Raw genomic sequence first — 27,879 nt, 5'->3', positions numbered from 1 at the left:
ATATGTGTGTAGAAGAGAGGCATTCCTGTGGAAAGCATAGGCAGACAAGGTCAGTGTATAATCAAATCTTAGAGTACGTGAGGAGTGAAGTTCGCTGAGCTCAAAAGGGTTTTCTGTTCAAGAACTAACTTGAGCAGCAACACTAAGAGTCAGAGAGGAACCACGGAGACAAACAGAGCAGAGAGAAGCAGATCAACAATCGTCCCAGCTGCACAGTTCATTAAGACTTATTCTGTTGCACACAGTTAGCCCAGTATTTAATTGAGTAGGACAGCTAGATCATTCCCTTGTGGAAGAGCAGCACTGGGTGCATTCGGGACTGCAGTGCAACAGCAAGCTTCTGTCACACCGAGACTTGTCATATGATGCTTCCAGGGACTACAAAACCAAAACACAACTGCACATTACAGAGTCTCAGCTGGAAATTGGTAATGTACTATAGAGGAGGCCCCCTCTGTGGATCCACATGAGAGTTGATTGTGTCAGAGCGAATGCAGTTGACTTCTCGAAGTCATACTCGATATAAATATATTCAGGAATCAGCCCTGCCTCATAGAAGTTATGTTTAATGTACAGGGCTGCGCAGAGACATTAAGAGGGGCAGGCATTCAAAGGTAAAACGAGGCACAAGGAAAAAGATTTTAAAACACCAAAACATAATTTACAGCATTATCTGTTGAATTATAGCAACCCATATTCAAACAGAATGTAACATGAAACCTTACAGCAAAACGCATCATATTATGTCATTGATTATCAACTATTAAACATCAACTAGCAAAACAACCGGAGTGTGAGACCACTTTCCCATGTAGACTCACATATTGCTCCAAAGTAGCTCGAGTGCTCAATTTCATTTACAAAGGAGAGAAAAGGAAGCCATTAAAAACTCGGAGTCGAGTTCAGCAGTGTATCTCCTTTAAGTCTCTTGAAGGACTCCTGTTGCTAAATCGTCGTGTCTCACCTATTTGGACCAATTTGTTCGAACTATTTACCAGAACCACCGCAGTCAGGACCACAATTAGACTTATGTTGCGTAACTGATGCAGGACTTGAAGGTGACGCTGTTGTATAACACTAACACTCATGTGACTGGCAAAGGACAAAATAACACACATACACACACACACACACACACACACACACACACACACACACACACACACACACACACACTGTCACGAGGCATTTCATACCTTTTCCAGAAATCTACTTGGGTCACAAGTTTCCTCCATGGCTGTAGTGCTGATCCAGGATCTGTCCTTATTAGTTATTTCCAGTGCTATAATTACATAAATAAAGTAATCAATATCAAAATAAGGTATTTATGTTTACAGTGTCATTTCTGTGATTATCCACTTTCAGCAAGGCAGAAAACTTATTAAATGGTTAAACTGTGTTATTATGACCAGGCCACAACAAAAGGAAGACACACCACTGGTAGCAATTAATAAAGAATATTTTTTATTAGACCAAATCAAACCAAATTTGAATGCCAAATTAAATATTTACAGCATTCAGTGTGGTAATCAGTAACTTCAGTGGTGTGTGGGGTGCAGAAGTGAAAGATGTGGGTGCCATGTTGTAAGATGCAAAACAAAACATAAATATACGTATACTAAGTTAGCAGGAACCAACCAAACTCAGGATGTGGGGTGTCTGTGGAGACGAGCAGAGAGGGTGGTTAGTCTGCAGCCAAGACTTAAAACTTAAACTGGAACATACTGAGTGCCAAAGTGGTTCCACATACACCAATCAGCTACCTGCAGAACAAGGACATACTGTACAGATTAGTGTAAGATCCAAACACATAGAGGAAAGTAGAGCTCATCATAACTGCAGATATATATAAAGTTACCTGTGTCTAAGGGGCCAGCGACCTGGTAAAGGGCAGTAAATTAGCCGCCATTTTTGCATTAATGCTACTTGAAAGTAAAATTATATATTTTCTAAAATGGTGGAGAGAAATACAATTTGCCCATGACAAAACCATGCATGCTGACTTCATTTTATAAAACACATCAAAACAATATACAGATAATACCACTGCAAACTCCACTTACCAGCAGCTGAATTTCTCCCCGAGAGTCAAATAAAATCCCAATATTTCTCCCGGCTGAGAGTGTCTACGGCGTTCAGTTGCAGCCGCTACTCTCTCTGTTAGGGCACGTCACGGATGACCTCATGTGACATACACTGACTGAGGAGAGCTGGATCATTTTATTAAGCGCTAATTTATTATTAATTGTTAAATGTTCTGCTTGCACGTGCATGTCGATGAATATGCAGCGTATTTGGGGATGAAGAATGCAGGACTTTCATACATGAGACCGAGATTCACACCTGAGTCGCATGTGGTTAGGGATACGCGGAGCATGATATCAGTCAAATGTTAATAAAGTCAGCACAGCCTGTTTCACACTTCATGTCATTGTTGACCTTTTGCAGTATTTAGCCAAGACTGCAATCTTTCCCTGATCTTAACCAATTGCTTTAACTGCCCACAACCGTCCTGGTACAGCAGCTGCTCCACCCTTTGGCCGCAAAGAAGCTCTGCAGAGGGCGGTCAGATGAGCAAAACGCATTAACAGCGACTTGAGCTGCCAGCCACCCAGGACCTCTACAGCGAGCGCTGCAGGAGGAGAGCGCAGCGGATCCTCTCTGACCCCAGCCATCACACACACAGACTTTTCACACTCCTGCTGTCTGGCAGGCGGCGCGGGAGCATCCGGACCCAAACCAGCAGGTTCAGAGATGGTTTTTACCCACAAGCCATCAGGCTACTGATGACACTTACACCTGCGCACACACACACACACCAAATACTACAGCACCACAATGGCATACACATACCGTGAAACTTCTGTTTACATAGTTTTTATCCTATTTACCCCACACCACTTTGTTGTACTATTTAATTTACTATTTAAATGCTGTTTTAATCAATCGTGCTTTAGTTGCTATACAAGCAGATATTGTAGGAAAACAAATTAATTGTGTTGTCTCACAGATTTTTTCCTGATCCATTCTAGATGAATATTTTTGGGACATTCATTAAAAAAGGCTCCTCGTTATGTTAATTAAAGAGTTGTAATTCAGGAGACATTGCATTTCTGCCATGAGAGAAAAAAAGAGTCAGCGTTGTTGGGAATATATGCAGACTTTGTCGTTTTTACAATCTTACTCAGGTCTGCAGGAAAAAATGTTCAGTGAATATCTGTTGAGTCTGTTTTTGTCATTTCTCACTTCCTCTCACAATCGAGGTGTTTTAGGGGTTTCCAATCCCTATTGGGCAAGAAGCAGGGTACAGGTGGACAGGTCGCCAGTCCATCACCAAACCAGCACATAGAGACAACCATTCACACTCACATTTACACATATGGGTTTACACTTTACCTAACCTAATTTTACCCTTGCAGAGTGAGAGGAAGGCAGAGCACCCAGAGGAAACCCACACAGGTATGTGGACAACATGCAAACTCCACACAGGTAAGGTGACCAGTCACAGTTCACCGTGCTGTCTTAAAAATCAAGTCTTCATATGTCAAAGCCGTATGCTGACCGTCCATCCCAAACTCATACCTGACTGTTTTTGTTCAGAGGCTTCGAACATGAGCAGGTGTCCTCCTGCAAAGTCATTTGTTTTGTTTATATTCCATTCCACATATAAAAAGGACCGGTCTCAGACGGTATTTGTACAGCGATCAGTTCTGTCGTTTTTCTGATGAGGACTGTCTGCATTGCTCACCTTTATTATTTCTTGAAGGTTTCACGTACGCTGCAACCACACCTTTGTTTACACCATCACCTTCTTCTGTAATTGATAAAAGGCAAGAGGGCAGGGAAGTGGAAGCAACTCAGATTTTCTTTTTTCTTTTTTTTTTTAATCAAGGCAAGAACAGAGTTTAAATCATCCTATTAGTGTGGCTGTTTTATGTATATTTTCTATTTTATGTAAGCACGCTCTCCCATTGTTCGTATGTTGCATTGGCATAGAGCCTGCAGTTCAAATGGAGCAGCCAGCTAACCAGCTGGGGGTCAGGATGCACATACCGTGACCATGCTATTCCTCAGTACGTGGATTCTGGAAGTGCTGATGCTGCTGTGCTCTCCCAGCGAACTTACTGGCTGTTTGCCTGAACAACAGCAGCGGTAGTTGCATAAGCAGACTTGATGTGGGTAGAGGAGTCAGACACAGATCCTGTTTTGTAATACTGAGATGTCTAATGTGTAATTGACTTTGACGTCCGATTTGCTGTCTGAGAGATGAAGGGAGTACTCCTATTTAACTTGGGGTTGTTTGTGATATTGTGTAGGTCTGTATCCACAAGGTTATGTAATCATCAACATCACACATAAATGCTGCTGTGTTGATGTTTATTTGTCTGCACCATTCAAAATATCATAAACAGCAAAAAGAGAAACAAATCAGAGCAAAGAATGTGTTTCCAGAGGACAAAAGGGACTGAAGCACACTAATGAATTCACAGCCGTTAATTGTCCAAACAGACTAATGATTCAACACTGATGTGTCTTCATCAAAGTAAAAGTGGTAGAATTGTTGCTGGATAATGGGTTTGAACAGGGTTTCAAATCTAATGGGTGGGAGTTGCCATAGTCAGTGTCCAAGTGCCACACCCCCCACCGTCATGTCAGGAACAAAAAGCACGAAGAACAAAAGAAGTTACAAGGATAAAAGTACAAAAAAGTAAAAGTAAAAAAACATCCGTCAAGCGTGACGAATTAGAGAAAACATGACATATTAAGTAACTGATTCATGCCGCAGGGCTAGCATCATGTCAAAAACAAAACAGAAGAAAAACAGACCTCTCATAAAGTTACAAGTATAAAAGTACAATAAGCAAAAAAAAAACAAAACAACATCTGTCAAGTTTGACAAATTAGAGGAAACCTGACAAATTCAGTTCCTCACTTATTCCACAGGGCTCCACTGTGTTCAGAGTGAAACCAATACGCCTCTCTGTCGAGCAGTGCGTGTCATGATGTCACCACCTCTGAGGGAGGGTGAGATTCTTCCTGTCTAACTTTAACGACGCTGCGGAGGCGTGGTCAGCCCACGCACACTGTCGGCCAGTAGCATAATCCATGTTTTGTGTATGTATTGTGTACGTCTTATGTTTGATATGCAAATCTTTTTCTTTGTCAAACATAAACCGGACCGTGGGACTTTTCAGCATATATAAAACATGTGCTAATGCAGTTAATGAAGCATTTAATGGTGTGTTTTTTTTTTTTTTCCCAGTATGTGGAGGTGTAATGAATAAGAACAGTGTGCAGAGTGGCCACAGTGGAAAAACCTGTAGGTTGATGAGACAGCCAGGAGCCGGGAGACAGCCTTAGGTGGTTTTTCTAGCGTCACAATGAACCAGTCTCACTCTCAGGTTGCATTTAAATGTCATCAGGGGAGGCACAGAGCAGCTCTTACTTAAAGATAGGTCACTTTTGAGGACATTTCTCTGTTTAAGGATGATATTCTTGACCCTGCTCAGTAGTGGTAGCTCTTGTTTCCTTTATTAGCAGGGATTCCCTCTGTGGCCCTCGGATCGGCCCGAAGAGATATACGATGCAGTTTAATACCTTTGCTGGAAACGTTCTTTTATTTCAACAGGTTTGGTCTGGAAATCTGTAATAGTACTTCAGTTTCTGCACAACCTCAAGAAGTGGCCAATAGGAATAATGTATATGAGTTGTTTTGGACAGTTACTAAGCAAGTGTGTTTCTGCTTAAGGGTTTTACGATAGATGGTAGTCCCAATAATACTGTTGTTTCCCTTGTAAAGTTTAAGTGTATAAAGCTTTCATGATGTTTTATTGCTTCATTATTGACTTTGTGTAGGAGGCTTGGAAGTGGTTTCAGTTATTACAAACTTGCCAAAACTGAAACACAATTAAATGAGAACCTAATAAAAGAAGAGCACGATCGCATCAGGGCTTCTACACAAAGTTCGTATTTTTCCTCTCCTTTAATATCTTCTGCTCAACCTAAAAGGACCTCACTGGGTGTTTTGGCCTATTAAAACTGTGTATGCTTTACATTACTTGCAGCTATTTCCTAAAATTTACTTCCAAATTTATTTTTTTTTGATTGATTTCCTACTTTCTCCTTTCCTAGAGGAGAAATCAGGCCAGTGAGCCTTCTGTGGCAGGGAGGGTGGTTTGCAGCCTGAGAGTACACAAACCATGAAAAGTAGCTATTACCAAAGTTGAAGGAAATGATGCTGCCAGAGTCTTCAAGCATAAAGGCTTAAATCCACTCTGCCTTGCCCACTTTATTTCTGGTCCAAGCACAGTGAACTGTAATTGTGTAACACAGAGACAAATTTGAAGACTTCTGCCTGAAGCTCATCAGTGATGTGGCATGCAAGCAGGGACCTAAAGTGAGAAGAACATCCTCTCTGGTAAAGAAAATAACGAAGAATACAGTCATTACAGCAGCATCGCGGCCCTGATGCAGGAAGGGTTCTTGGCAGTGCACTACCTGGGTTTAGGGATGGAGGTGGAATGAAGCAGTCATGCACAGATACCTTTCAAGTCTCCTCACCCTCTGATGGAAGGGCTTTTGTGGATCTGTGGCCCTTTTATCAACCGTCTATGAGCAAAATTGGTCATAGGTCGTTGCCCGCTGCGGGCAAAGCAATACCATGACTGAAATATTGGTAGGTATCCAGGACTCTTTGACACTAAAGGTCAAGAACTGCTCCACAGAGAGGAGGAAATTCAAACTTATAGATATTATATGTCATCTTTTGACAGATACAGCTTGAAATGTATTTTTAGATGATGGTGATAGGCTGCACTAGCACACACCAGCAACATGGTTGTAGTGATAGCAATGTCAGTCCACGATATTGGTCCATGTTGAAATATCTCAACACATTTTAATGTTATATTTCCTGTATGTTCCATAGCATGCTTGCTGGGCTGTAAGTTGGACAACTGTCTCGGAGTAACTGTTGACCAGCTTTGGACTGTGGGCTGCTTATCTACTGAAAGATTAATTCTTTTAGACTGGAAGGAGAGTAGACCAGGCTGCTTCTCCAGGGATGTGTGGTTGGAGGAATACCTGGACTTATTGAACATGGAACGAGCAGCTTGTCTCTTTAATAAGGGCCTTGAGGGGCACTGGGAAACTGTCCGCAAGCTCCTCAGTCGATCATGTAAACTGTAACTTATTACATCTGTTGGTGTGGGTATATGTGTATATGCGTTATCTTTTTTCTAATTATTGTTATTATTGTTATTATTAATTATTATTACTGTATTATTATTTTTTGTTTTCTTTGTTGCTGATGTTGTTGTGTAGTGCGTTCCTTGGATTTTCCTTGTAATTGTTTGCATAATTATGTTAAATCGGCCAATTAAATAAAAGAAGACTTTGTTTCACTATTGTTCAGCCTTTTTTGGATGAGGATTCTGTGGTTCAAGAACCAGCATAACCCTGACTTCAGTAAACATGAATGAGTGCAACAAGAGGTGATCAAAGTTAAAAATTAGCCACAAGGATAATGAGTCATGTCTCAGTGCGACTGTGTTGCACCACGCCAGCGCAGCAGCGCCACATTCCCCCTCTCAACGCTGCCGCATAGTTGGCAACTGTCTGCTCACTTCCATAAGGCAGAGTGGACCGAAGAATGCTTAGTCTGCGGTTTTTCATATAACAAGTGAGGTATGATTTGTCTTTGATTTGTCTTGAAACACTGATTATCCTTCATACATCACACGATCCATGGTGTATTTTCAATGGGAATAAAAAGCAGCAATATAATTAGTAATAAAGGGGGTGAGTGGAATATGTATGACCCACAGCTGCTGATATATATATTATCATTAATAGTATTATGAAAAAAAGAATGTCATATCAATATGGTAGAAGGGATGTGGGGGTTATGGGGGTAATGTACGTTTTGCCATTTAGTTAAGCAGCATTTTGAAGCCATTTGCTCTAATATGTTAAACTGCTTTGGTAAAATGTAATATGACATGGTTGAGACTACACGGGTGGAATCAATGTGATAAAACACTAAAGGCAACAACACTGTTTTCTGTGTATATATCAATCATCACAATGTTTACAAGGATCGTAGAGTGAAGATGACTTGAAATGACTAAAGAGTACTGCATTGCTTTCTGCACAACGGACACTGTTCTGTTTCTCCTCACTTATTACAATACTTTGCTAAAACTCATGCTGTGAATAATGCCACAATGCAGTGAATACCAACTGGGAAACATCAAGAGACAATCAAATATAACTATGGCACAGTGGGAGCCATCGTGGCCGTACGGATACTGCCTCTATGATTAGATTGGATTGGAGGGAATAAGCTGGAGGAGAGTTGTTTACTTGTCCCCTGCCCCAAAAAACACTAAAATACACAAAAACACAGAGGGATGTACTGTACACATACACACACACACACATTTCTGAAGTAGATTAGATTTCATTTCTGTGCTACTATTTCAGTTAAATGGTAGGCATTAATTCACCCTCCTCTGCCAGTCCTGACCCACAGTGCACACTCAGGGTCCCCCAGACGAAGTTGTCCAAAATTTAAATCCTCTCAAATGTCATTATCTACAAAATACCCCAGTGAAAACTGTCAGACACAAGCAGTGAGTGAGTGCATGTGTGTGACTGTATGAAGAATCATGCCTCAGCATTGGTAAGTCTTATTAGCTTGATGAAGCTGGGGACCTTTTCCAAGACGTTTTCAAGTTATTTGTAACTTTGCTGAGGGAAACTCAGATTAGATCATTTTACATCAGTCCACATGTTCCATATTTAAGTTCCTGGGTCTTACTGTCATGTGCGATGGCATGTGCAAATGTGGTGCAAAAAACATGTATTATATGTAAAGGTTATCTACTGTATGAACAAATTTGCATGAGCACACAGATTTTTGCTTCTTTTTTCCTGAACAGACCTGTCACCTGACCAGCATGATGCTGTAACACCAGAGACACTGTGGCTACACTGCGCTCGAGGATGAAAGAGTGAAATAAGTTTCTAAAACAAACAATCACGCACCGAAGCACCTCACACAGAGGCTCCGATACTTATATGAGCACAAAAAAAATGTTAACTATCCTAGCTGTGTCAACTCCTGGCAACAATACATTGGTCTTCAGCTATCTGGCAGATATGTACATTTCTTTAATGGTTAATCACTACTAACCTTATTCATCTGCAATTTATTACTGGGCAGGTATCCCAGGGGATTTTTTTGTTTTTTATTGCGGATGGAAACGAGGCTGATGAGAGTGGTGAACCATCCAGTAAATCTGCTGGCTGTTAAACTGTAATGCTATAGAGATCTATTGAGAGTACAACTGAACACTGTGAAACTCATTTCATATGACACACATTCACTTCTTTCTTTGCTATTAATAATGTGAGTGGAGCTTTAAGCCCATTTGATTCAATTTTTGTAGATGTTCCCACCTGACAAAATTAGCTATACCTTACTTAAAAGCAGCTTTTCCTGAAGGAGCACTTCAAATGGTCAGAATATAGGCCCAGGTTTAATGCTAATAAATTAAGGCTAAGGAATTCCACACATGGAAGGACCGTTTCTTGAGAGATGAGGCACATTTAACCCTAATCAGTGGGTGGTGTTCAAGAGCAGCGACAGCAAGTGTCTACTGATGGAAAAGACATGGAAAAGTACACGTTGGAATAAGGGGTTGTACATGAGAAGGAGCTGTCTACAGTATATCATAATAGGAATGAGCTAACAGTTGGAGCCTGAGGTTCTCATCTGTTGGGTTAGTTCTTCCTCACTGCACTAAATCAGATTCCCAGCAGACTTATATTCAAGAAAGAAGCCCACAGACAGTTGTGTCAAGTTTCTGTACTGCGGCAAAAACTATCAAATTTCAGTGCTGTAAGATAAAGTGTACCAATATGTAAACAAAAGTACAACCCGACAAATTTGGGAAACCTATCTGTGCTGTGAGAGAGATCAGTGTAAATGCACAAAACGGTAAAAAGAGAAGTTGTCTCACCCACCGGAGGGAGTAAACGGAAATAAAGAGAATTAAGATAAACAACAGCATTTTATGCCTTTCAAAGAAGGAAATCTGACTAGAAGCTGTTGTTGTAGTGGCTGCATAAGCTCAAAAAAAAAAAAAAAAAAAAAAATCACAAACCACAAATAAACTCCTCCTCACCACTGGGGGAAAGTGGCCGGGCGCCATTTCTTTTGTTGTGCAGAGTAGCGGGGGGGGGGAAAATAAAAATTCTACATTCAAAATTCTCCATTGCTATCACATTCACTTTTATTCACCCTCTATGCTTTGTTTGATAGAGATATTTTATTCATATCCAGGGGATAATTTGGGGATTATCAGCTCTAAGCTGGCATTTTGATGGCTTTTAAAGAACACCGTTTTGCTCTGAGACAACCGATTGTGCGTTTCTAAGTTTAGCTTTATTATGAGTGTTTCTGTAGGAGAGGGAGCCACTGTGAAAACATGAGGGTACATCGTTTGGAAGGAAGTGACCGCAAACTATATTGCTGCATTTTTTGAAATTGTGTCATATGTATTTCTGATACTTTGTGGTTTTGCTGCTATTTATGCTGTTTGTACAGAATATTAGAATTCTGTGTCAGTGTAGAATCATTCTCTGTTGCTCTTTTGGAGGTTTCATCCATTTCTTTTCTTTTTTTTTTTTTTTTTAGTTTAAATACAGAAACGCGCTGCAAGTAGCACAACAGAAGTGTTTCACAAAAACACACAAAAAGAAAACATTACAAAAGTGATGAACCCAGCTGGGACGCACTTGCACTTGTTCAATGATTTTAACTTCAAAAGTCACAAAGCACTGAACAACAAGGGTGAGTTTCATCACTTATTAGTGTCCGTCTGTGCTACTTGCAGCGCATTTGTATATTTGGTTGTGTTGTGAGTATTTGCAGGGCACGTGTTGCCAAATTGATCATAATATAATATTATATAATAAATATAATAATAATATTATTATATATAATAATGCATTCCCCCTAATCTCACCTGCATTTAGGTGTGGGGCACTGTCTTTGCCTACCACCATGAAAATAATAATGAATTTCAAACCTAGATATTCAAAAAGTGCAACGTTGACTAAAAGATTTCAACAGCATGTTCTCTCATATTATAATTACAGTAGATCACTTTTATTTTACTTTTCAGTTCATTACAGCTCCTGGTTCTTGCTTCTCATTGTGTCATTCTCTTTTTTTTTTACAAGGTGGGTGAGTGAATGAGTAATGAATAAATTGTTATATTTCTGTATTTGCTATCCCACCTTACACCCCCATACACTATTCACCATCTTAAACCATTCATTCTGTAGCCCATTGTGTACCGTACTGACAAGTTATAAAAATCATTTTTATCCACCACAATGGTTTTTCTCAATTTGTCTCTCCCGCACTCACACACGCTCCCACTTCCAACGGTCTTCAAAATTTCACACTTTCAGAAAGTTTAATGTTGTTCAGAGTTTGAAGTCGCACAATCATTGCTGGGCTTGTTATTTGTACTCATCCATTTACTCTTCTAAAGAAAAGAACTTGAACTTTTTTTTTCCAAATATTGGGTGTAATGAGGAAAACAGGAGACTCGCATAAAAGGAACAATTCAGGAAAGGTGAAGGAGGTGAAGACAATTGAAATGTGTCATTTTCTGGATGGGTCAAGGCCATCCCCCAAAATATGGGCAGTAATAAAAGACACCAAAAAACTTCTGTATTAATATGTCAATTTTCCTTCAGTTCACCCCCAAACCTGTGCCTCCATTTAGCATCACGTGCTGTGCTGCCTAAGGATTGACATGTAGCTCCCAGTGCATGATTCTGGTGATCTCCCTAGAATTTCTTGGAGCATCACTGGTCGAACTGTGGGATGAGGGTTACAAGCAAACCTTGTTTTAGCCATGGTATCAGCCTGGCTCTAGGGATGGCAGTTTGGTAGTATATGTGTTGAACATGCTGATTTTTACCATGTTCAGTATTATATTTTAGCGTGTTCATATGCTAATTATACGCTAATAATCACTGAACACAAAATACAGCTGAGGCTAAGCAGTGCACCTACTTTGCGGTGACAATGTAGTCATAGTTATTTTATTTAAGAGGAGGCGCTCTAGTAACTGTACAACGCTAAACCCCCTTGGCCTGTTCAACGGCCACATCTGTACGCAAGAAAATCATTATGTACACAGGCAATGTTCACGTCCACAGTGGTTTGGTTTAGGCAACAAAAGCATTAAAAGGTAAATAAAAACATTGTATCTGAAGTAACTGCAGACTTTTTCTGTATTAAACCAGACCTCAGTCTTTCAAAAAGGTTAATAATACTGTAGTCAATACAACTTGATATTGTTCTGCAATATCAAACAATTAGGGTGCCAGTGAAGGTTTTACTGCTAGCCTACATTCAGTATCAACAAATTTGCAATTAGCCAAATGAATTAACAACATATCCTCATTATGTTAATGGTAGTAATAGAATGTAATTCAAATTGGAATTATGTTTCCTCCCAAATGGTATTTGCTGTTGCAAATTAGTCGTGTAGAAACATTATTTCTAGGATACAGGGTTGGCATGGTGACATTGTCATTGTAAGCATGTTAGCACACTCTTGTGCCAGACTACAGTCTCACAAATTGGCTAGCATGACTGTAGTCTCAGTCTTGTTCTGTAATGGTCTATAAAATTACATGATTACAGTACCACATCATCATTTTTACAAGCCTATCCTGGCTGAGCTTTCAAAATATTAACCAATCTTGGTGGCACAGAGAATCCCTGTCAGAACACCAAGAAAGACATTTTAAAAAGTGGCACTGTCACAATTTAATTGGGATGTCTGGTCTCTGCATTGCAGCCTCCAGGGACCACTAGTTGGGCTTTAAAGTTTTGGTCTTAGTGTTACATCACAAAAAAGAAATGTGCCCACTCTTTGTAGTATGTTTTCTTCAGTAGCAATGCTTAGAGGGACAAGAGCAGAAAGGTAAAAGAATGAATAGGGGATGAATTCCACACAACTTCTCAGCCTCTATGGTCTGAATGTAAAAATGTAACAATCTGGGAAGAAAAAACATGTTTGTTGTTGTATATATTCAAGGTTGTCCACCTCAAGACATTCAGGAATCCTGTCCTGAATTTTACACATATCTGACACTGCTCTGCTTTGGTATGAAAAGTGAACTTGGGCTCCCTCACAATTTTACAATACAGTTTCATAAACCATATCAACTTACTTACTTACTGTATACTTACTTATACATAGGTCTAGTCGTTTAGACATTTTTATGCAGAAAAGGTTCATATTGTACCTTTAATGAGGTGACCAAACATATATCCTCTATAGTTAAATAAGACCATGCTCACAGTTTCAGATACAAATTATGTGTGTATAATGATCAATATAATATAATATTATGATCAATACTCTGATATGATGTTTAAAAACAGACAGAAAGCATGTTTCTTATCACTTGTCATAAGGTTAGAATGTGAAAGTAGTATGAGTTACACTGTCATATTTAGCAGCAGTACAATAAAATAGTCTCTCAGGGCTCTGACTGGTTTGTAGTCAGACAATCTGTACAACATGCCCAGGTTTTAATAATACATTGCCTCTAAAAATCTCACTCGTTCACAGAGATAACGCAGTGCTCACAGCAAAGCTGAGCAGTGTACGCGGCTAAATGAACAGCGTAGGATGTGTGAATGTGTGTTAACACTGGTCACACAACCCCTTGGGTTCAGCAGCGTGCACACACACAGTCACAAATCTCCACACAGAGTTGACAATTAGCGTTGTGGTACAATGTGCTGCAAAAATTGCAATTTGCTGCAGGTCACAGGGGTACAGGAGTCACAGGAGCCCCAGAGACTCTCAGAGCAGGCATGACCTCAGTGTGGAACAAGTGTGTGCATGGGGGGGACAGGGTGCACCAGGAGGTCAGGGCACTTTTTTCCCCTCCTCATCGAGAGAAGGAAATTCGGCCTCTCTATTATTCTTTAATTGCGAATGAGAATAGTTCCTATTTAACTTTTGCTCTCTGAAACACTGGGCAGTGATTAGACGGTAAAATAATGCTTATCTGGCCAAATGCCTGACATTTTAGTTCTCACCATTCTTCTTGGACCGCTGAATGAAGTAGTCACGGTGATGTTACAAGTCTGTCAGAAATCCTTGAGCTTTCCACGACTCCCTGGGGAGGAGATGCCGCCCTTATCAAATGGAGCAATGCAGCAAGGTCCCTTTACAATTTGATGAGACACTGACAGAATACTGATAGACATGTCCCATTAGATGGCAGACACTCTTCTAAGCCCTAATTTAACTTATAAAGGTCATACACAGAATACGACTGTAAAATGATCAATCATTTAAATGCATGGTGAAGTATTCATAATAAATGAATGGGAGAGCTCATAATATGTGAAGGAGAGATGAAGAGAATGAAAGGTAGACAAGCTGTTTGGATAGCAGCACTTTGTGAAACTAATAACAGTTAAGATTGCTTTCTCTCTGATTAGCTAATGAACTTGAATTGAACAAATGCTACCCTAATCTTTGTAAACGTTGTCACCCATTCATCAAATATGGACAGGTTGACAGTGCATTCAGAAAGTATTCAGACCCCTTCACTGTTTTCACATTTCATTATGTCACAGCCTTTCGCTAAAAATCATCCTCATCAATCTACACTCAATACCCCATAATGACAAAGCAAAAACAGAATTTTTGAAATTTCTGCAAACTTATTAAAAAAGGCAAACTGAAGATATCACATTGGCTTACAGGAAATATTCAGACCCCTTTCTATGACACTTGAAATTTTGCTCAGGTACCTCCCAATTCTCCCGATCATCTCTGAGATCTTGATTGCAGGCCACCTCTGGTAAATTCAATTGATCGAACATGATTTGGAAAGGCACACACCGGTGTAGATAAGGTCGCACAGCTGACAGTGCACATCAGAGTAAAAACCAAGCCGGGTGGAAGAAACTGCCTGCAGAGCTCAGAGACAGGGGACAGGGGAGGGCTACCAAAAAAGTCTGCTGCATTGAAGGTTCCCCAAGAGCACATTGGCCTCCATAATTCTTAAATGGAAGAAGTTTCAAACAACCAGGACTCTTTGTAAAGATGAGCGCTGGGTCAAACTGAGCAATCGGGGGAAAGGAGCATTGAAAGCCCACTTGGAGTTTGCAAAAAAAGCACCTAAAGGACTCTCAAGACTGTGAGAAACAAGATTCTCTGGTCTGATGAAACTAAGATTGAACTGCTTGGCCTCAATTCTAAGTGGCATGTCTGGAGGAAACCAGGCACTGCTCACCACCTGCACAATATCATCCCAAAGGTGAAACAGCATCAGGCAGCATCAGGCAGCATCAGGCAGCATCAGGCAGCATCAGGCAGCATCAGGCAGCATCAGGCAGTGGGGGTGTTTTTCAGCAGCAGGGGCAGGGAGGATGGTCAGGGAGGGAAAGCTGAACAGAGCAAAGTACAGGGATATCTTTAAAGAAAACCTGGTTTAGATTGCTCAAGACTTCAGACTGGACAATGACCCTAAGCACACAGCCAAGACAACGCACGAGTAGCTTAGGGACAACTCTGTTGTCAAGCCAGAGGCTTGACTTAGAACAACTATGGAGCGACCTGAAAATGGCCGTCCATCAACAGTCCCCATCCAACCTGACAGAGCTTGGAGGGATCTGCAGAGAAAGATGGCAGAAAATCCCCCAAATCCAGGTGTTCACAGATGTAATCGCTGCCAAAGGTGCACACTGAGAACTAAGTCAAGGGATGAATACTGAATACTTATGTCAATGTGATATTTCAGTTTTTCTTGGTAAGAAATTTGCAAAAATTTCGAAAATTCTATTTTGGCTTTGTCATCATGGGTTATTGAATGTAGACTGATGAAGTTAAACATGAATTTAAATCATTTTAGCATATGGCTGCAATTTAACAAAATGTGAAAAAAATGAAGGGGTCTGAATACTTTCTGAATGCCCTGTATCTTAGATCACTGAAGACCATTTTTGGAAAAACATTTACCTAATTAGCAGCTTTTTGTTAGCCCGAGCTTATCGTTAGATAGGCACAAAGATGTAACCTTTGGTTAGAAGATTAAAACAGATTTCACAGTTTGTTCTTATGATCTGTGCTAATTGGATATAGTCATATGAAGCCATCACTCTCAAAGCAGCAGACCAATGCTTCCGTTCTTTGAAGAATTAATTTATTCATTAGAAAATCCAGTGTTGTGACACAAAGTCTAACAGGAATAACATTGTGTGTCTCTAAAGAATAGGGTCAAAAAATTATTTAACTGGAGAAATATAAATCATATTTGTCAGAATTACACTTTTTTTTATATGCCAATGCTTTTATCTCTTTATCCCAGGGTAAATGTGACAAGCTTCATAGTTAAGTTCTGCTCTGAGACTTTAACCACTAACAAGTACTGAGGATAAAACAAGTCTGAGGGCCAAAAAATATCGCACACAAAGCTATTACATTTTTCAGTCATACCATCGTTGTTACATACGTATAAGCGTGCTCAACAGTCTCTCCTCTGGTCACTGGATCAACTTGAAAATAACATAAACCAAATGAGGGAGAAAGGAGATGTCTGTTGTGTGTTGAGTAAGTATTGACCAACAGGTGAAGCTAAAAGGTATATTGATATGTGTTAAACTTGTGCATGACTGGAATGAATTAATAAATGAGAAGTTTAGTCAGAGCATTAATTAATGTTTCCGTCTTGTTTCTGTTTGTTTGCTCCCTTGGCATCTTTCTTACTGGACGATTTAGATCATCAGTGATGTAATCTGAAACCAAATGAGTCTATCCTCTGCATTGCGTTAGTTAGCCCTGACTAAAAGAATACATAATGATAAGCACTGCATAGATTTACCACCAATGCAAATATCCGCTTTGCAACAGACGTTTTCACCGCAAAGCTGCAGCACTGAAACTATGACTCACTCTGTCTCTGTGTGCGGCTTCCTGTGAAGATAAGTCATCCTGTTCACTGTCTGACAGTCTCTGCCCCACTCTTTAACCCCAGCCGACAGTCTACTGTTTCTGTCTATGCCGAATCCCTCGATGGATTCAGCCTGATTGATCGTAATGAGTTTGGGGAGCTCAAACATGGCTGGAACTGCGCTGGGAGCGGCCTTCTCTCTCCTCCTCTATGCCTCTGTTATACAAGGTAATCCTGGACCACGTGCGCTGTTGCTCATATGGTATAGCAGCAAAGATTGGGATATTCACCGCGGGTTTTAAATGTGTATTGGCTTCTGGTGTGACAAGCTGTCTCAGTATAATGCTACGATTTTTATCAGCCTGCATCCCAGCAGGATTGCAGTTTGTATTATCAACTTCAAAGTGTAAGTGATTTTGTCTCCTCTACTTTTCTTGCTTCCAATACTGTATCTGATGTGTTGAACAGGGCTCCCGGATGTTGAGAGGACCCGTTCTGAAGTGACAGAGGCAGTGGTGGGCCAGAACATTACTTTACCCTGTACCATAAAGAGCAATCCTCAACTCAAGATTGTCAATGTTGAATGGAGTAAGAAAAACGCAAAGCTGGCTCTGTATAGTCAGCTTTATGGAGTCCATCTATTTTGGCCCAATGTCACTATACAGATTGAGAACAATACTGCAAACGAGTTGATGGGCTCCTATCTGCACCTTCCTGCGGTGAATGAATGGGACAGTGGCATCTACGTTTGCGATATTGCAGCCTTTCCCTCTGGCTCCATCAGGAGGGAGACGGAGCTGAAGATCAAAGGTACGGCAAGTGCATGCAAAGTCACACCTGCAGACCTTAACCAGACTCTGCAGCACCTCACAGGATTTCATATTTGGAGAGACATGTACAGCAAGTTTATAGTTTATTGTCCATTGCATATATTTCATGTTACTCCTGATTGCATCAGAGCGTTGCTTCTCTGCCAATCATGGCGGTTATTTACTTCTGAGCAAATGTATGTAATAATCGCAAGAACACATCTGAGAGCTTTGTTTGCCATGAAAAATTTATTTCCCTCTTCCCTCTGTTTGGCCCATTTCTTCTTCTCCTCATCAGTCACATAGTTGTCCACTGATGCAGGAAAAACATACCCTCACCTTCATTTCAGCTGAAAGTGAAGCGAAGGGATGTTCTTATCATAATAGGTGCAGAAGACAATTACAGGAGGTGTTGTTTATGTCAGTAATCTTTAGCAGGTATTATCCTCAGATGTCATTTTGTTGGTTTCATTTTACAGCAAATGCTTTACATGAGCAAGAATTTGTATTAATCCTCACATTTTCTCTCTGTCAGTTGTGGTTAAAGTAACGTGTGATGTGGACGGCGCCGTTGACGTCCGTAATGGAGAAAACGTGACAATTCGCTGCAGAGCCTCTGCTGATGCACAGTACAGGTGGACCAAGGTAACAGAAAGCAGAAAAACAGTTCATCAGTAGGTTTCTGCCAGTCCAGTGAATTTCATTTCAACGATTTTATTTGCTTATTCAATTAGACGTTCAGTGAGCGCCGAGATGATTTGATTACCTCTGACATCAAAACCTACATACACTGTGAGAGGCATCTACCAAATGTGCGACATAATCTTGTTTTTGCCCCAGAACAAGATGCCGGTGTCAGAGAGTGAATCTCTACAGCTCTGGCGGGTGACCGACGCTCACGCAGGGGTTTATGCACTGACTGTCAACACAGGAAACCAGAGTCTGCATAAAGAGTTTACTGTCACCGTGCTAACAGCGACCACAAGCTTAAGCACAGGTGAGCTTCGTTTCCTCGCCACCGTTTCTCTCTTTGTGTCGTACTCAATTTCAGCATTTCCTCAGGGCTGGATTAACAATCTAGGAGAGGGGCCCAAGAGACTGCATGACTTAATAAACTGCACTGGACCAGAGAGCTCATTCTTGACTTTTGTCATTATACTGTAGCTCACTCAATTTAGATTTTTAATTAGCTGAAAGGAAAGGGAGAGATTCAAAGGATTTCAAATCTGCCAGCCATGTTATGAGAAAGCACCAGTAACTGTGAACAAATTGGGAACTACAAAACTTAAAAAAATGTTTTTAAAAAATCCTCAATTATTTGCTGCAAATCAGTCACCCCATGGGATTAGGTTGAATACTGAGCTCAGCTGAGCTAAAACAGCATTCAGGGTTTTAAATGACAAAACAACCAAACTGAACTGCATGTGGATTTCAATATGTAACTAAAGAAAAAAAAAACAAAAAACACAAACACAAGCCACACAGACGTCAGAAGTCACTTCCTGTTCTTCTTCTCTATCCGCTTTCAAGCCACAAGAACAAAACTCCCCAAGCAGAGTCTCAGCAACAGCATCTCTGAATCATGACACGGGGTGACAGCACAATCTGTTGGACAAAGTGGAGCAGTGCAGCCTTAATGAAGGTTTGCAAAGCAGTAGAGAAAAGCTTCCATCTTAGATCACGTTGCATCGCAGCATTGGATTGTATTAAGCGCAATTAGATAGATTATTTATCAAATTGCGAGTATTTATTATTAGATTAATGATGGGTCTGCACAGGTGTATGTATGGGGGTACACATGGCAAAACAAAAAAGACTCACAATGAATTAATTGCACTTATTACTTAGGAATATATACACACCTTGCTGCTGAATTTTCAATTCATACCCACACCTTTAGCTCAGGAATCTGTGTCCTTGACTTCACACTCCAGGATCTCCAATGAGCTTTTTTTTTGCCTTATTTCACCTATTGATTATGCACAGAGTGCTCATAAATGCCAACCTGGCCCATGTTTTAATGATGTATCGCTGTGCACTGGGTATTTCAAAGTTTTGCAGTCCCTACTCTGTATTCAGCTTTTTAATCATAAAGTTCATCAAAGGAACAGTTCAACATTTTGGGAAACACAAAGTGTAAAAAAAATAATTTTTCCACAGGAGGTTATGTGCCAGGAGTGCTTCTTAGCTGGCAGCAGCAGGGCCTGCAGGAAGTTGCAGCTCATAACTCCCCGTGAAAGCACAATGTTTCTTTTTGTTCGGACTTAACAAACACAATGTCGACACGCGGTAGTGACCTCTAGAGTTGCTGGAAGGCAGATTTGGATAGGCCACAGCCCAGCTAGCTGTTTGCTCCTGTTTCCAGTTTTTGTGCTAAGCTACATTTTTACAGTACAGATTTTCTCATTTAACGCTTGGAAAGCAAGCAATTAAGTGTATTTACCTACATGTCCCAACTACGCTTTTGACTTTTTAATTCATTAATTAATGCCGCTAACAAGTACAAGCTGATTGTTATTTGATGGATAGGCTACAGTTTGTTAGTTTTCTATGTAAGGTGTTTCTAACAAGTGGCCACTTTGACCTCCAAGAAATGATGTTTTTGAGACTGCATCGACAACACGAACACAGTACACTGAGTCTTTGCTGCATATTTACTGTGAACTTCCCTGTTCTGCTCCCTTCAGATCTCTCAATGGCATCACCACAGGCAGTAACCGAAGATGGTTTGATAAAACCTGCAGAGAGCAGATTCACCACATACCCAACCACTGGGCTTTCAACCACCGACACCGACGTTACTTGGTCCACGAGTACGGGTACCGATGCCACCGATGATAATCCACGCCCCGGCAATGTTACGATCACAGCTGGAGAGAACATAACCTCTGTTATAAACGATACAGATGTCAGTGTCACATCATCCCCTGCAACACCAACACATACTGAGCCTTTTCGCTTCCTCAACGCCACTACTTTAAGTTATGGCAGTACAGTGTTCGCATCAACACAGGAAATGGCCATTGATGAAGCGACGAACGAGTCAAACAGGACGGAGGAGTCCAGCACCGCGGGAAACACTACTGGAAACTATGATGTAACTCCAAGACTAAGTACTAGAACTGGAGCAAAAGGTCAAGGTAATGATTACTTAATATTTGACAGATAACACAGGGAAATGTGTGATTAGCTTCCTTTCAAGGATAAAATCCGTCACCACTATCTGCCCTGCCACTCCAAAAAAAAAAAAAAAAAAAGGGATGCACGATTTAAGAGGGGGAGAAAAATCTTTTTAATGTTATCAGCATAGGTTATACTACGCTTTACTGATCTTTCTCTGGCTGAGAGCCTGTATCTACATTCCTTTGTTGCCTGAAATTGGCTCTTTACTGATGCTCTCATATTGTTTGGGGCATATTATTGCTCCAGGGTCACTGCCAGCAGATTGCATTTGTGGCTGTTGTAGAGTAAACAACAGAAACGGTTTAAAAGCAGGAAATAACTACAAACAACCGAGCTAAATGCTCAACTGGCAAAACCCCTTACAAAAATATAGATGACTATCAGCCACAGTTTACTTGCCCTCACCATCTGCATGCATCTTCATGACACGTGGAGGCTTTTTCCCAGCCTCGGGCTACATGCCCTTTTGAGATAGAAACCTCATTAAAAGAGGTGTCAGCTCCTGGGGTTGGAGTGCAACCAGCTCAAGGGGAGAACTGCATGACACACTTTTCTGCCTCAAGGCAAAAAGTTTCACATTGTAGCTTTGCATTTTTATTTTTCTGCTGGGTCTCACCACAGAAAGCTGATCAATATCTTAGGAACACATCTGTAGCTGTTGCTGTCCTCCAAAATGACACTCTTCCTCCCTCTGACCCGGCTTCTCAGATACCAAACGGAGTCACTTGGCTGCGTTAATCGTCGTTCCAATACTGTTACTGATCGTTGTGGTTGGCTTTCTCTACAGGAGACACCTCATAAAACGGAGGTAAAACTCTGCCCGCACACATTCAGGGTCACCCAGTGCGTGACCCTGAAGGAGAGGAAAATATTGATATCAGACTTATTTTCTGATAGATGCACATGACCTATAACATCCTTGTGCTTCCTGGGTACAGCAAACTTTCTAGCAATGTCTCAAGTCAATATTTGTGCTCTCACTCTCCCTTTCTCTCTCTCTCTCTGTCTGTGTAGGATGGCTCTACCGCCTCCGTTCAAACCCCCCCCTCCTCCAGTCAAGTATACAGCTGTAAGACACCATGAGATTTCGACACAGCCTTTCCCCACTGCACGCTGTAACTCGGTAATAGAACTTGAAAGACACGAAAAGAAAATGTATTAACATACGACGACTAATGATGATGGGTTGATAAATTATATGCATTAATTGTTTGGATAAAGTGTTAGCTGTATCCTTTCTTGGTTACGTGCAGAAGTACAAGCTGTATTACTTTCAGTTGTGGTCAGTTTCAAGCTGCAGGAGGGCCAAGTGTACATTGTGGTTGAGTGGGGCTGCGTCTTAGCTATTGTGTATAAGGTGTTTTTGTTGTTTGCTCAAACAGAGGTTAAATATTGTTTTTATTGTAAATGTAATGTAATAAAATAAATGTAGTAAGATTCAACATGAAGTTTCTAATAAATAATAAATCAAATAATAAAATCTGCTTAGATTTGACTCAGTATTAACTCTGAACTATTACACTGCAGCTGCTTGTGTCATTTTCTATTCTCTGACATTCTTGTAATATTGTACAGTATATCTGGTGTGCTTTTCTCATGCAGTCATTAGGATTTGAAGTCCCAGCTCTTACATCTGATACAGCAGTACAAGCATTTTCGTTTGCATAGAAACATAACTACAAAAAAGCTGATTTACTCTCCACGTGTTTTTTTAAAGATCTGCTGCCTCTGCTGCTGTAAAGATGTAATTCTGGCATTCACCTGTACTGGGATTTCCTGCCTTGAAGCACAGTGACTTCCTCTACAGTAGCTGTTTAGTGCTGATGTGACAAATTGACAAAGGGCTTTATATCAAAGGCCACTGTTGTCCACAGGTACCACAGGGTGACAACGGAGTTTACAAAGCTGGGGCTGAAACCACAAACCACATGGGCTAAATGGCTAACAAATATAACAACCACTGGGTGACATTTAACACAGGCACACGTGCACACACGGGGGAAATGGGTATTAGAAATGTTAACAACACCGTTTTTCATAGTTTTTGAATATTTGCTGCTTTTATGGTGATTTATAATTCCTCTGAGGAGAACATTTCTCTGAAAATGTGCTTTGAAAATAAAATACACTTGCAGTTTCTCAGTAGACATTTTTTTTCCCACACTGTTCTTAGATTCACACACACTTGTACATTTAGCTGTACCAAGAAACCTTTCACAATTGCACTTTTTTTCAGATTTTCCAACCACAGTGACAAAAACCACAATGTACGTTGTGTGTGAGAGGTATATTTCTTGATGTACGTAGCTATGATAGCTATGACGTTTGTGCACACAGACAGTCCATGTAATGTATCGAGGTCTATGATACTGTACCCAAACCAAATCTACATGTTAAAACTTCCAGTTTACATGTATTTGAAAGTTTTTAAACAGCTAGCAAATGAACTGAATTAAAAGTTTCCGTGCCAACATTTTAAAAATTTTCACGTTTATATAAATATTAACTTCCAACAGTTGTTTATAAACCATTCTCATATTAAGATAGCAACACGGTGACCTATTTGAAACTGTTTTGTATCTCAGAATGATATTGAGACCGGGTGCCTCAGAATGAGGTTACATAGTTTCCTGTTTGTAACTGAAGAGCAGCCAGTTTTCAAAGCGCTGCGATAAGAGAGGTAACTACAGCAAAGTAAAAATAGACTACAATGGAGCACACCTCACTGACTAAACACAGTGATGCCCTGTAGCCTGAGAGCAACCGTGTCAGACAGACAACCCGTTTTGTTCAAGACGGCTGGAATATGCCAAACGGTAGGATCAGAGCAACTTCTAAAATTATATTTAGATTTTCAAACTCGTATCTAATATTTCTACCATGTACATATCTGTGTAAATATTTGACTGTATCACTTAGTATAAATATACAAAAACAGAAAAAGCTAAATCATTTCTAAAGCACATGTCACAAATATGGCAGAACAAAAGGTGGAAGTAAAGAGTGGAGGATTACAACAGAAAAAACAATGAATTGATAATCCTACTTTTTATGTACTTAACGGTTTATTACTCTGTTTATCATAGTTTTAGCGTCCACATGTAAACTCGTTTCATTTGTGTCACAATACATATGTTCATCATGTGCAGCACATTTGATTTCCTGAAGCACTTGTGACACTTTTTAACCAAATTATTTTACTTACACAGAAACTATCACACGTTCACGCTAAAGCTGTTGTTACAGAAGGAAGAATTCATTTCCTGTGAAACGTGTCAGTATTTTTGAGTTGTAACTGGTAAAATACACATTTTCTTGAAGATAATATTTGTACTACTCAATTGCGTTTTCCAGACTTTTTTCTTCTTTTTCCGAAAAAGATATAGGTGTTCTATATACCGTAGCACAAGGTAGATCAACTCGTAGTATACACTATATACAATATAATTTTAGAATAACCGCCATCACATATTTAATAGTGCAACTTTCTCTGTTTTGCCCTCAGTTTCTCATCTCTACAGGTAAGGGACTGGGATTGTCTCGTATTGCTGAAGCAACTTACTTGTTTTTCACAAGCGATGACACATTTTTAAAAATGTTTCATCATTTATGTTAGTTATCGAGACGCACAGGTGGAAATTCCAAACTGATAAAAGCTGACTGATTCCCTCGGACAGATGTGTAAAAGGTTTGTGGTGTTAATAGTCAGTTTGCGTTTCTCTTTTTAGATTGTCAGACTGAACTGGTGGGTCTGCTGCTGTTATTTCTGGCCTTGTTGATGTCTATGTGTCTCAATCTGTTCTTCTGCATCAGACAAAGAGCCTATTTTTGCAGAGGTATGATTATGTGTAAAGTTTGGAGGGGGGGGGGGGGGTTGGCATATTGTTTTGCTTTTACAAGGACACCAGGACATTCTATAAATTGCTATATATTTTGTTTATACAGACAAAGGCAATTGCTGTTACCCAAAGAATTATGAAGGAGGAGGGTATGCTTTTTATCTTCTTTTTTTAAATTAGGCAAAAACACGTGCACATCCGCTCATTATTATTCAGTCCAATGCATTTTAATCTGTAATAAGTAATAACCATTATTCCAATATTTCAATTTTATTTTTGTTTGAAGCCTTTCACCGGATGTAGGCAATTATTTTCATGACCTCAATCATCACGAGCAGCAGGAAAATCCCCACAATGATCATGAGCAACAGGAAAATCCAATCTATGGCAACATCAGCACAGACAGAAGAGGTGAGTGCAGGCCTGCCATTTATAGAAAATAACGCCATTTTGCTGAGCATGCCACTGTATTACTCAGTCGATCACAAAAATTAGATAAGATAAATACGATCAGATTAAATGTATTAATCCCATTGAGGGGAATTCACATCATCACAGCAGCAGCACAGACGAGGTATCAAGCGTAGTTAAAAGAAAAATATTTACATCAGTGTATTTACATGAGGTGTAGTATTGCACATGTGTGAAGTGTAAAAAAAAGTTGCATGAATCACAAGAAATGTAGCCCATGTAGTATTTGACATGTTTAGTTTTTTTTTTTTTTAAATATAATTGTTTCTTTTTTCTGTATTTGTAGACACTATATTTTTGCAAATGCCGTGTGGCCAAGTTATAGAATCATTAAAAGTGAATGAAAATTCATTTGAATCAATTGCATGCAGTTCACACATGAGATAAATGCATAAATAAAAGCATTTACTATAGTTTAAATTCATTTTGAATATTAAGCTGCACTGTTTGTTGAAGTCAAGTGGCGTAGAGCTTTACCGTCATGACCATCGTTCTCCTTGGACTGGATGGTGCAACAGAGAGGGCTGAGTGCAGGGGGATATACATATGCACCATACGTATTACACTGTCATACCATACACTTACGACCTACTATATATACTGTGGTATAAAAAAAACTATGTGCTGAATATAACTATACTTTACAGATGTAAATATAATGTAAAGATATAAATTTAGTGTAATAACATAGGTATGGTGTAAACATTGTAACGGCATGTGAATCGCATGAAGGCAATGAGGATCTTGTGCAATTAGGCAATATGCAAATTGTCCAACTGTCCTGTTGGTTGTAATTTATTCAGTCATAGCATTTACAAGTGTATATTATTCTCTTTTGAAATTAATGTAATTTATATTTTCTTAATTAGTAGAATGTAAATGTGCCAAATCATGTGTTTCACTTCAGGTTCAGGTCGTGTAGAGGTTTGCTATGAGATGATGACCATGCATCGTTTGAAGGTGATTGCTACAATTTCATTACCACATTTCTATTTCTCTGTGAGTTTGTTTCCATGGATTTAGTTCTTACGTAAGTCTCACATCGTTTTCTTTACGTGATGTTGCTGCATACAGTGTTAGTGTATTTTAGTTTATGTTACATTTGATAGCATGTGTAGGGACAGACAGCGTTACAGCAGAGTGGAAAAATTGTGCATAATGTTACTGTGCGTTGTGGTGGTTAATTCTGCTCCTGCTCGATGTTTTCATATTCATTTATATTTATATTTGCACGTGTTTTCCCCTGGATGAATTACATTATTAAATCTCATTGTTAAAGCTTTGCATTTCCAATTAGGAGGATTAAATGTAGTAAATATAATATGCGCTTGAAGGTAACGAGCAATAATGGGTTGTTGTTTTCAGTCAGAGTTGTTTTCATTATAGTTATATGCTAAACCACATGTTTGAACGCCTTTGGTTTATGCTGCTATTTTGGTATATGTTGTGATGTATATATATTTAGTATATGTGTTCAGTTTAAAATGAAAGAAAATATATGACATGTAGCCTATTTTATGAAATAAAAAAAAAAAACCATGCAGACCAGTTTAACCCATGCTGACAGATTTGCTTTCAAAACGGAAAGCAGCGAACACCATAGACACATTGTGGTCAATAAAACTGTGAACCAATGAACACAACTAAGCAAGAAATGTTCTAAAAATAAACATGTCTATGAGAAATATTTGAGAACCTGCAGGATATTTGATTTAAACTGGGGTACAGTGCTGCAGCACATAAAAACTTCAACAAATTATACTTTACCCACCGTTTTTTGTCTCTTATGTCTGAAACCAGCCTTTAGAGCCTGACCTCAATTACGCCTCCCTTGATCTGAAGTTGGCAAAGAAACGTAAGAAGAAGCATCGCCATCAGCAAGACCAGACTCAGAGCCGAAGCAACCGTAAGGATCAGCTGCCTGTTCAACTCACGCCGCCCGTGAATTCTTTCTTGGAGGTGGAAGGAGACGTGGACGCTCACCTTCCTTCCAGAGACACCAGCACCATGGTCTCACACAGTAGCATCTACCTGAACAGTCAACAGATAGCCCAAGAGACAGAGGAGATGGAAAGAGAGAGGGGCATAAACATGGAGAGGGAGATCACAGGATGGGAGGGGATGAAAATGCAGGAGGATGAGGGAATTAGAGAATGGAAAGGAGAGAAAGAGGGTGAGGAAGGAAAAGATAGACAAGGTGTTGGTAATGGGACCGTGTGTGCACAGCTTTCAGACTTACAGGCTATTCAGAATGGCACAGATCAATAAGCACATATCACATTAATACTTGCTGTTTCAAACTGTTCAGAACTTGATTCTAGGTCACCTGGAAATGCGAAATAAAGATATTATCTATTACTGTCTACAAGAATGAAAAGTATCTGATCTTCAGTATTCACACAGTTGAGCAATTTCCTCTTTGATGCAAACAAGCTACCTCTACCTCTCGAACTTAATGTAGAGGACATAACGAGAAAAGGAAATAGGGTGTGTGACATTTAGAGGTCAAGGGGCCACGTGGAAATTTTCAGTTTTTGTTGCGAAAGACAAGGAAAACACTGAATCGT

General features: G+C 39.9%; 2 protein-coding genes across 2 annotated transcripts; both read left to right on the top strand.

The window, feature by feature from the left end:
* The first annotated feature begins 17,084 nt into the window (after window positions 1-17,084).
* LOC111217150 (T-cell surface protein tactile-like) lies at window positions 17,085-22,428 on the top strand. Its single transcript, XM_022738891.1, has 7 exons — window positions 17,085-17,238; window positions 17,479-17,820; window positions 18,355-18,464; window positions 18,660-18,816; window positions 20,507-20,959; window positions 21,711-21,810; window positions 22,017-22,428. The coding sequence occupies exons 1-7, from the start codon at window positions 17,157-17,159 to the stop codon at window positions 22,162-22,164; spliced, it is 1,392 nt and encodes a 463-aa protein (XP_022594612.1). The 5' UTR covers window positions 17,085-17,156; the 3' UTR covers window positions 22,165-22,428.
* A 1,246-nt stretch (window positions 22,429-23,674) lies between these two features.
* LOC111217214 lies at window positions 23,675-27,670 on the top strand. The gene is made up of 6 exons (XM_022738989.1): window positions 23,675-23,818; window positions 24,731-24,838; window positions 24,948-24,990; window positions 25,128-25,252; window positions 26,220-26,272; window positions 27,113-27,670. The coding sequence occupies exons 1-6, from the start codon at window positions 23,809-23,811 to the stop codon at window positions 27,578-27,580; spliced, it is 807 nt and encodes a 268-aa protein (XP_022594710.1). The 5' UTR covers window positions 23,675-23,808; the 3' UTR covers window positions 27,581-27,670.
* The last annotated feature ends 209 nt before the right edge of the window (window positions 27,671-27,879 follow it).

This window comes from Seriola dumerili, unplaced genomic scaffold (assembly GCF_002260705.1).
Source record: "Seriola dumerili isolate Sdu_G_001 unplaced genomic scaffold, Sdu_1.0 BDQW01000040.1, whole genome shotgun sequence".
Classification (NCBI taxonomy): Eukaryota; Metazoa; Chordata; class Actinopteri; order Carangiformes; family Carangidae; genus Seriola; species Seriola dumerili.
This window is presented reverse-complemented; position numbering and strand designations above follow the sequence as displayed.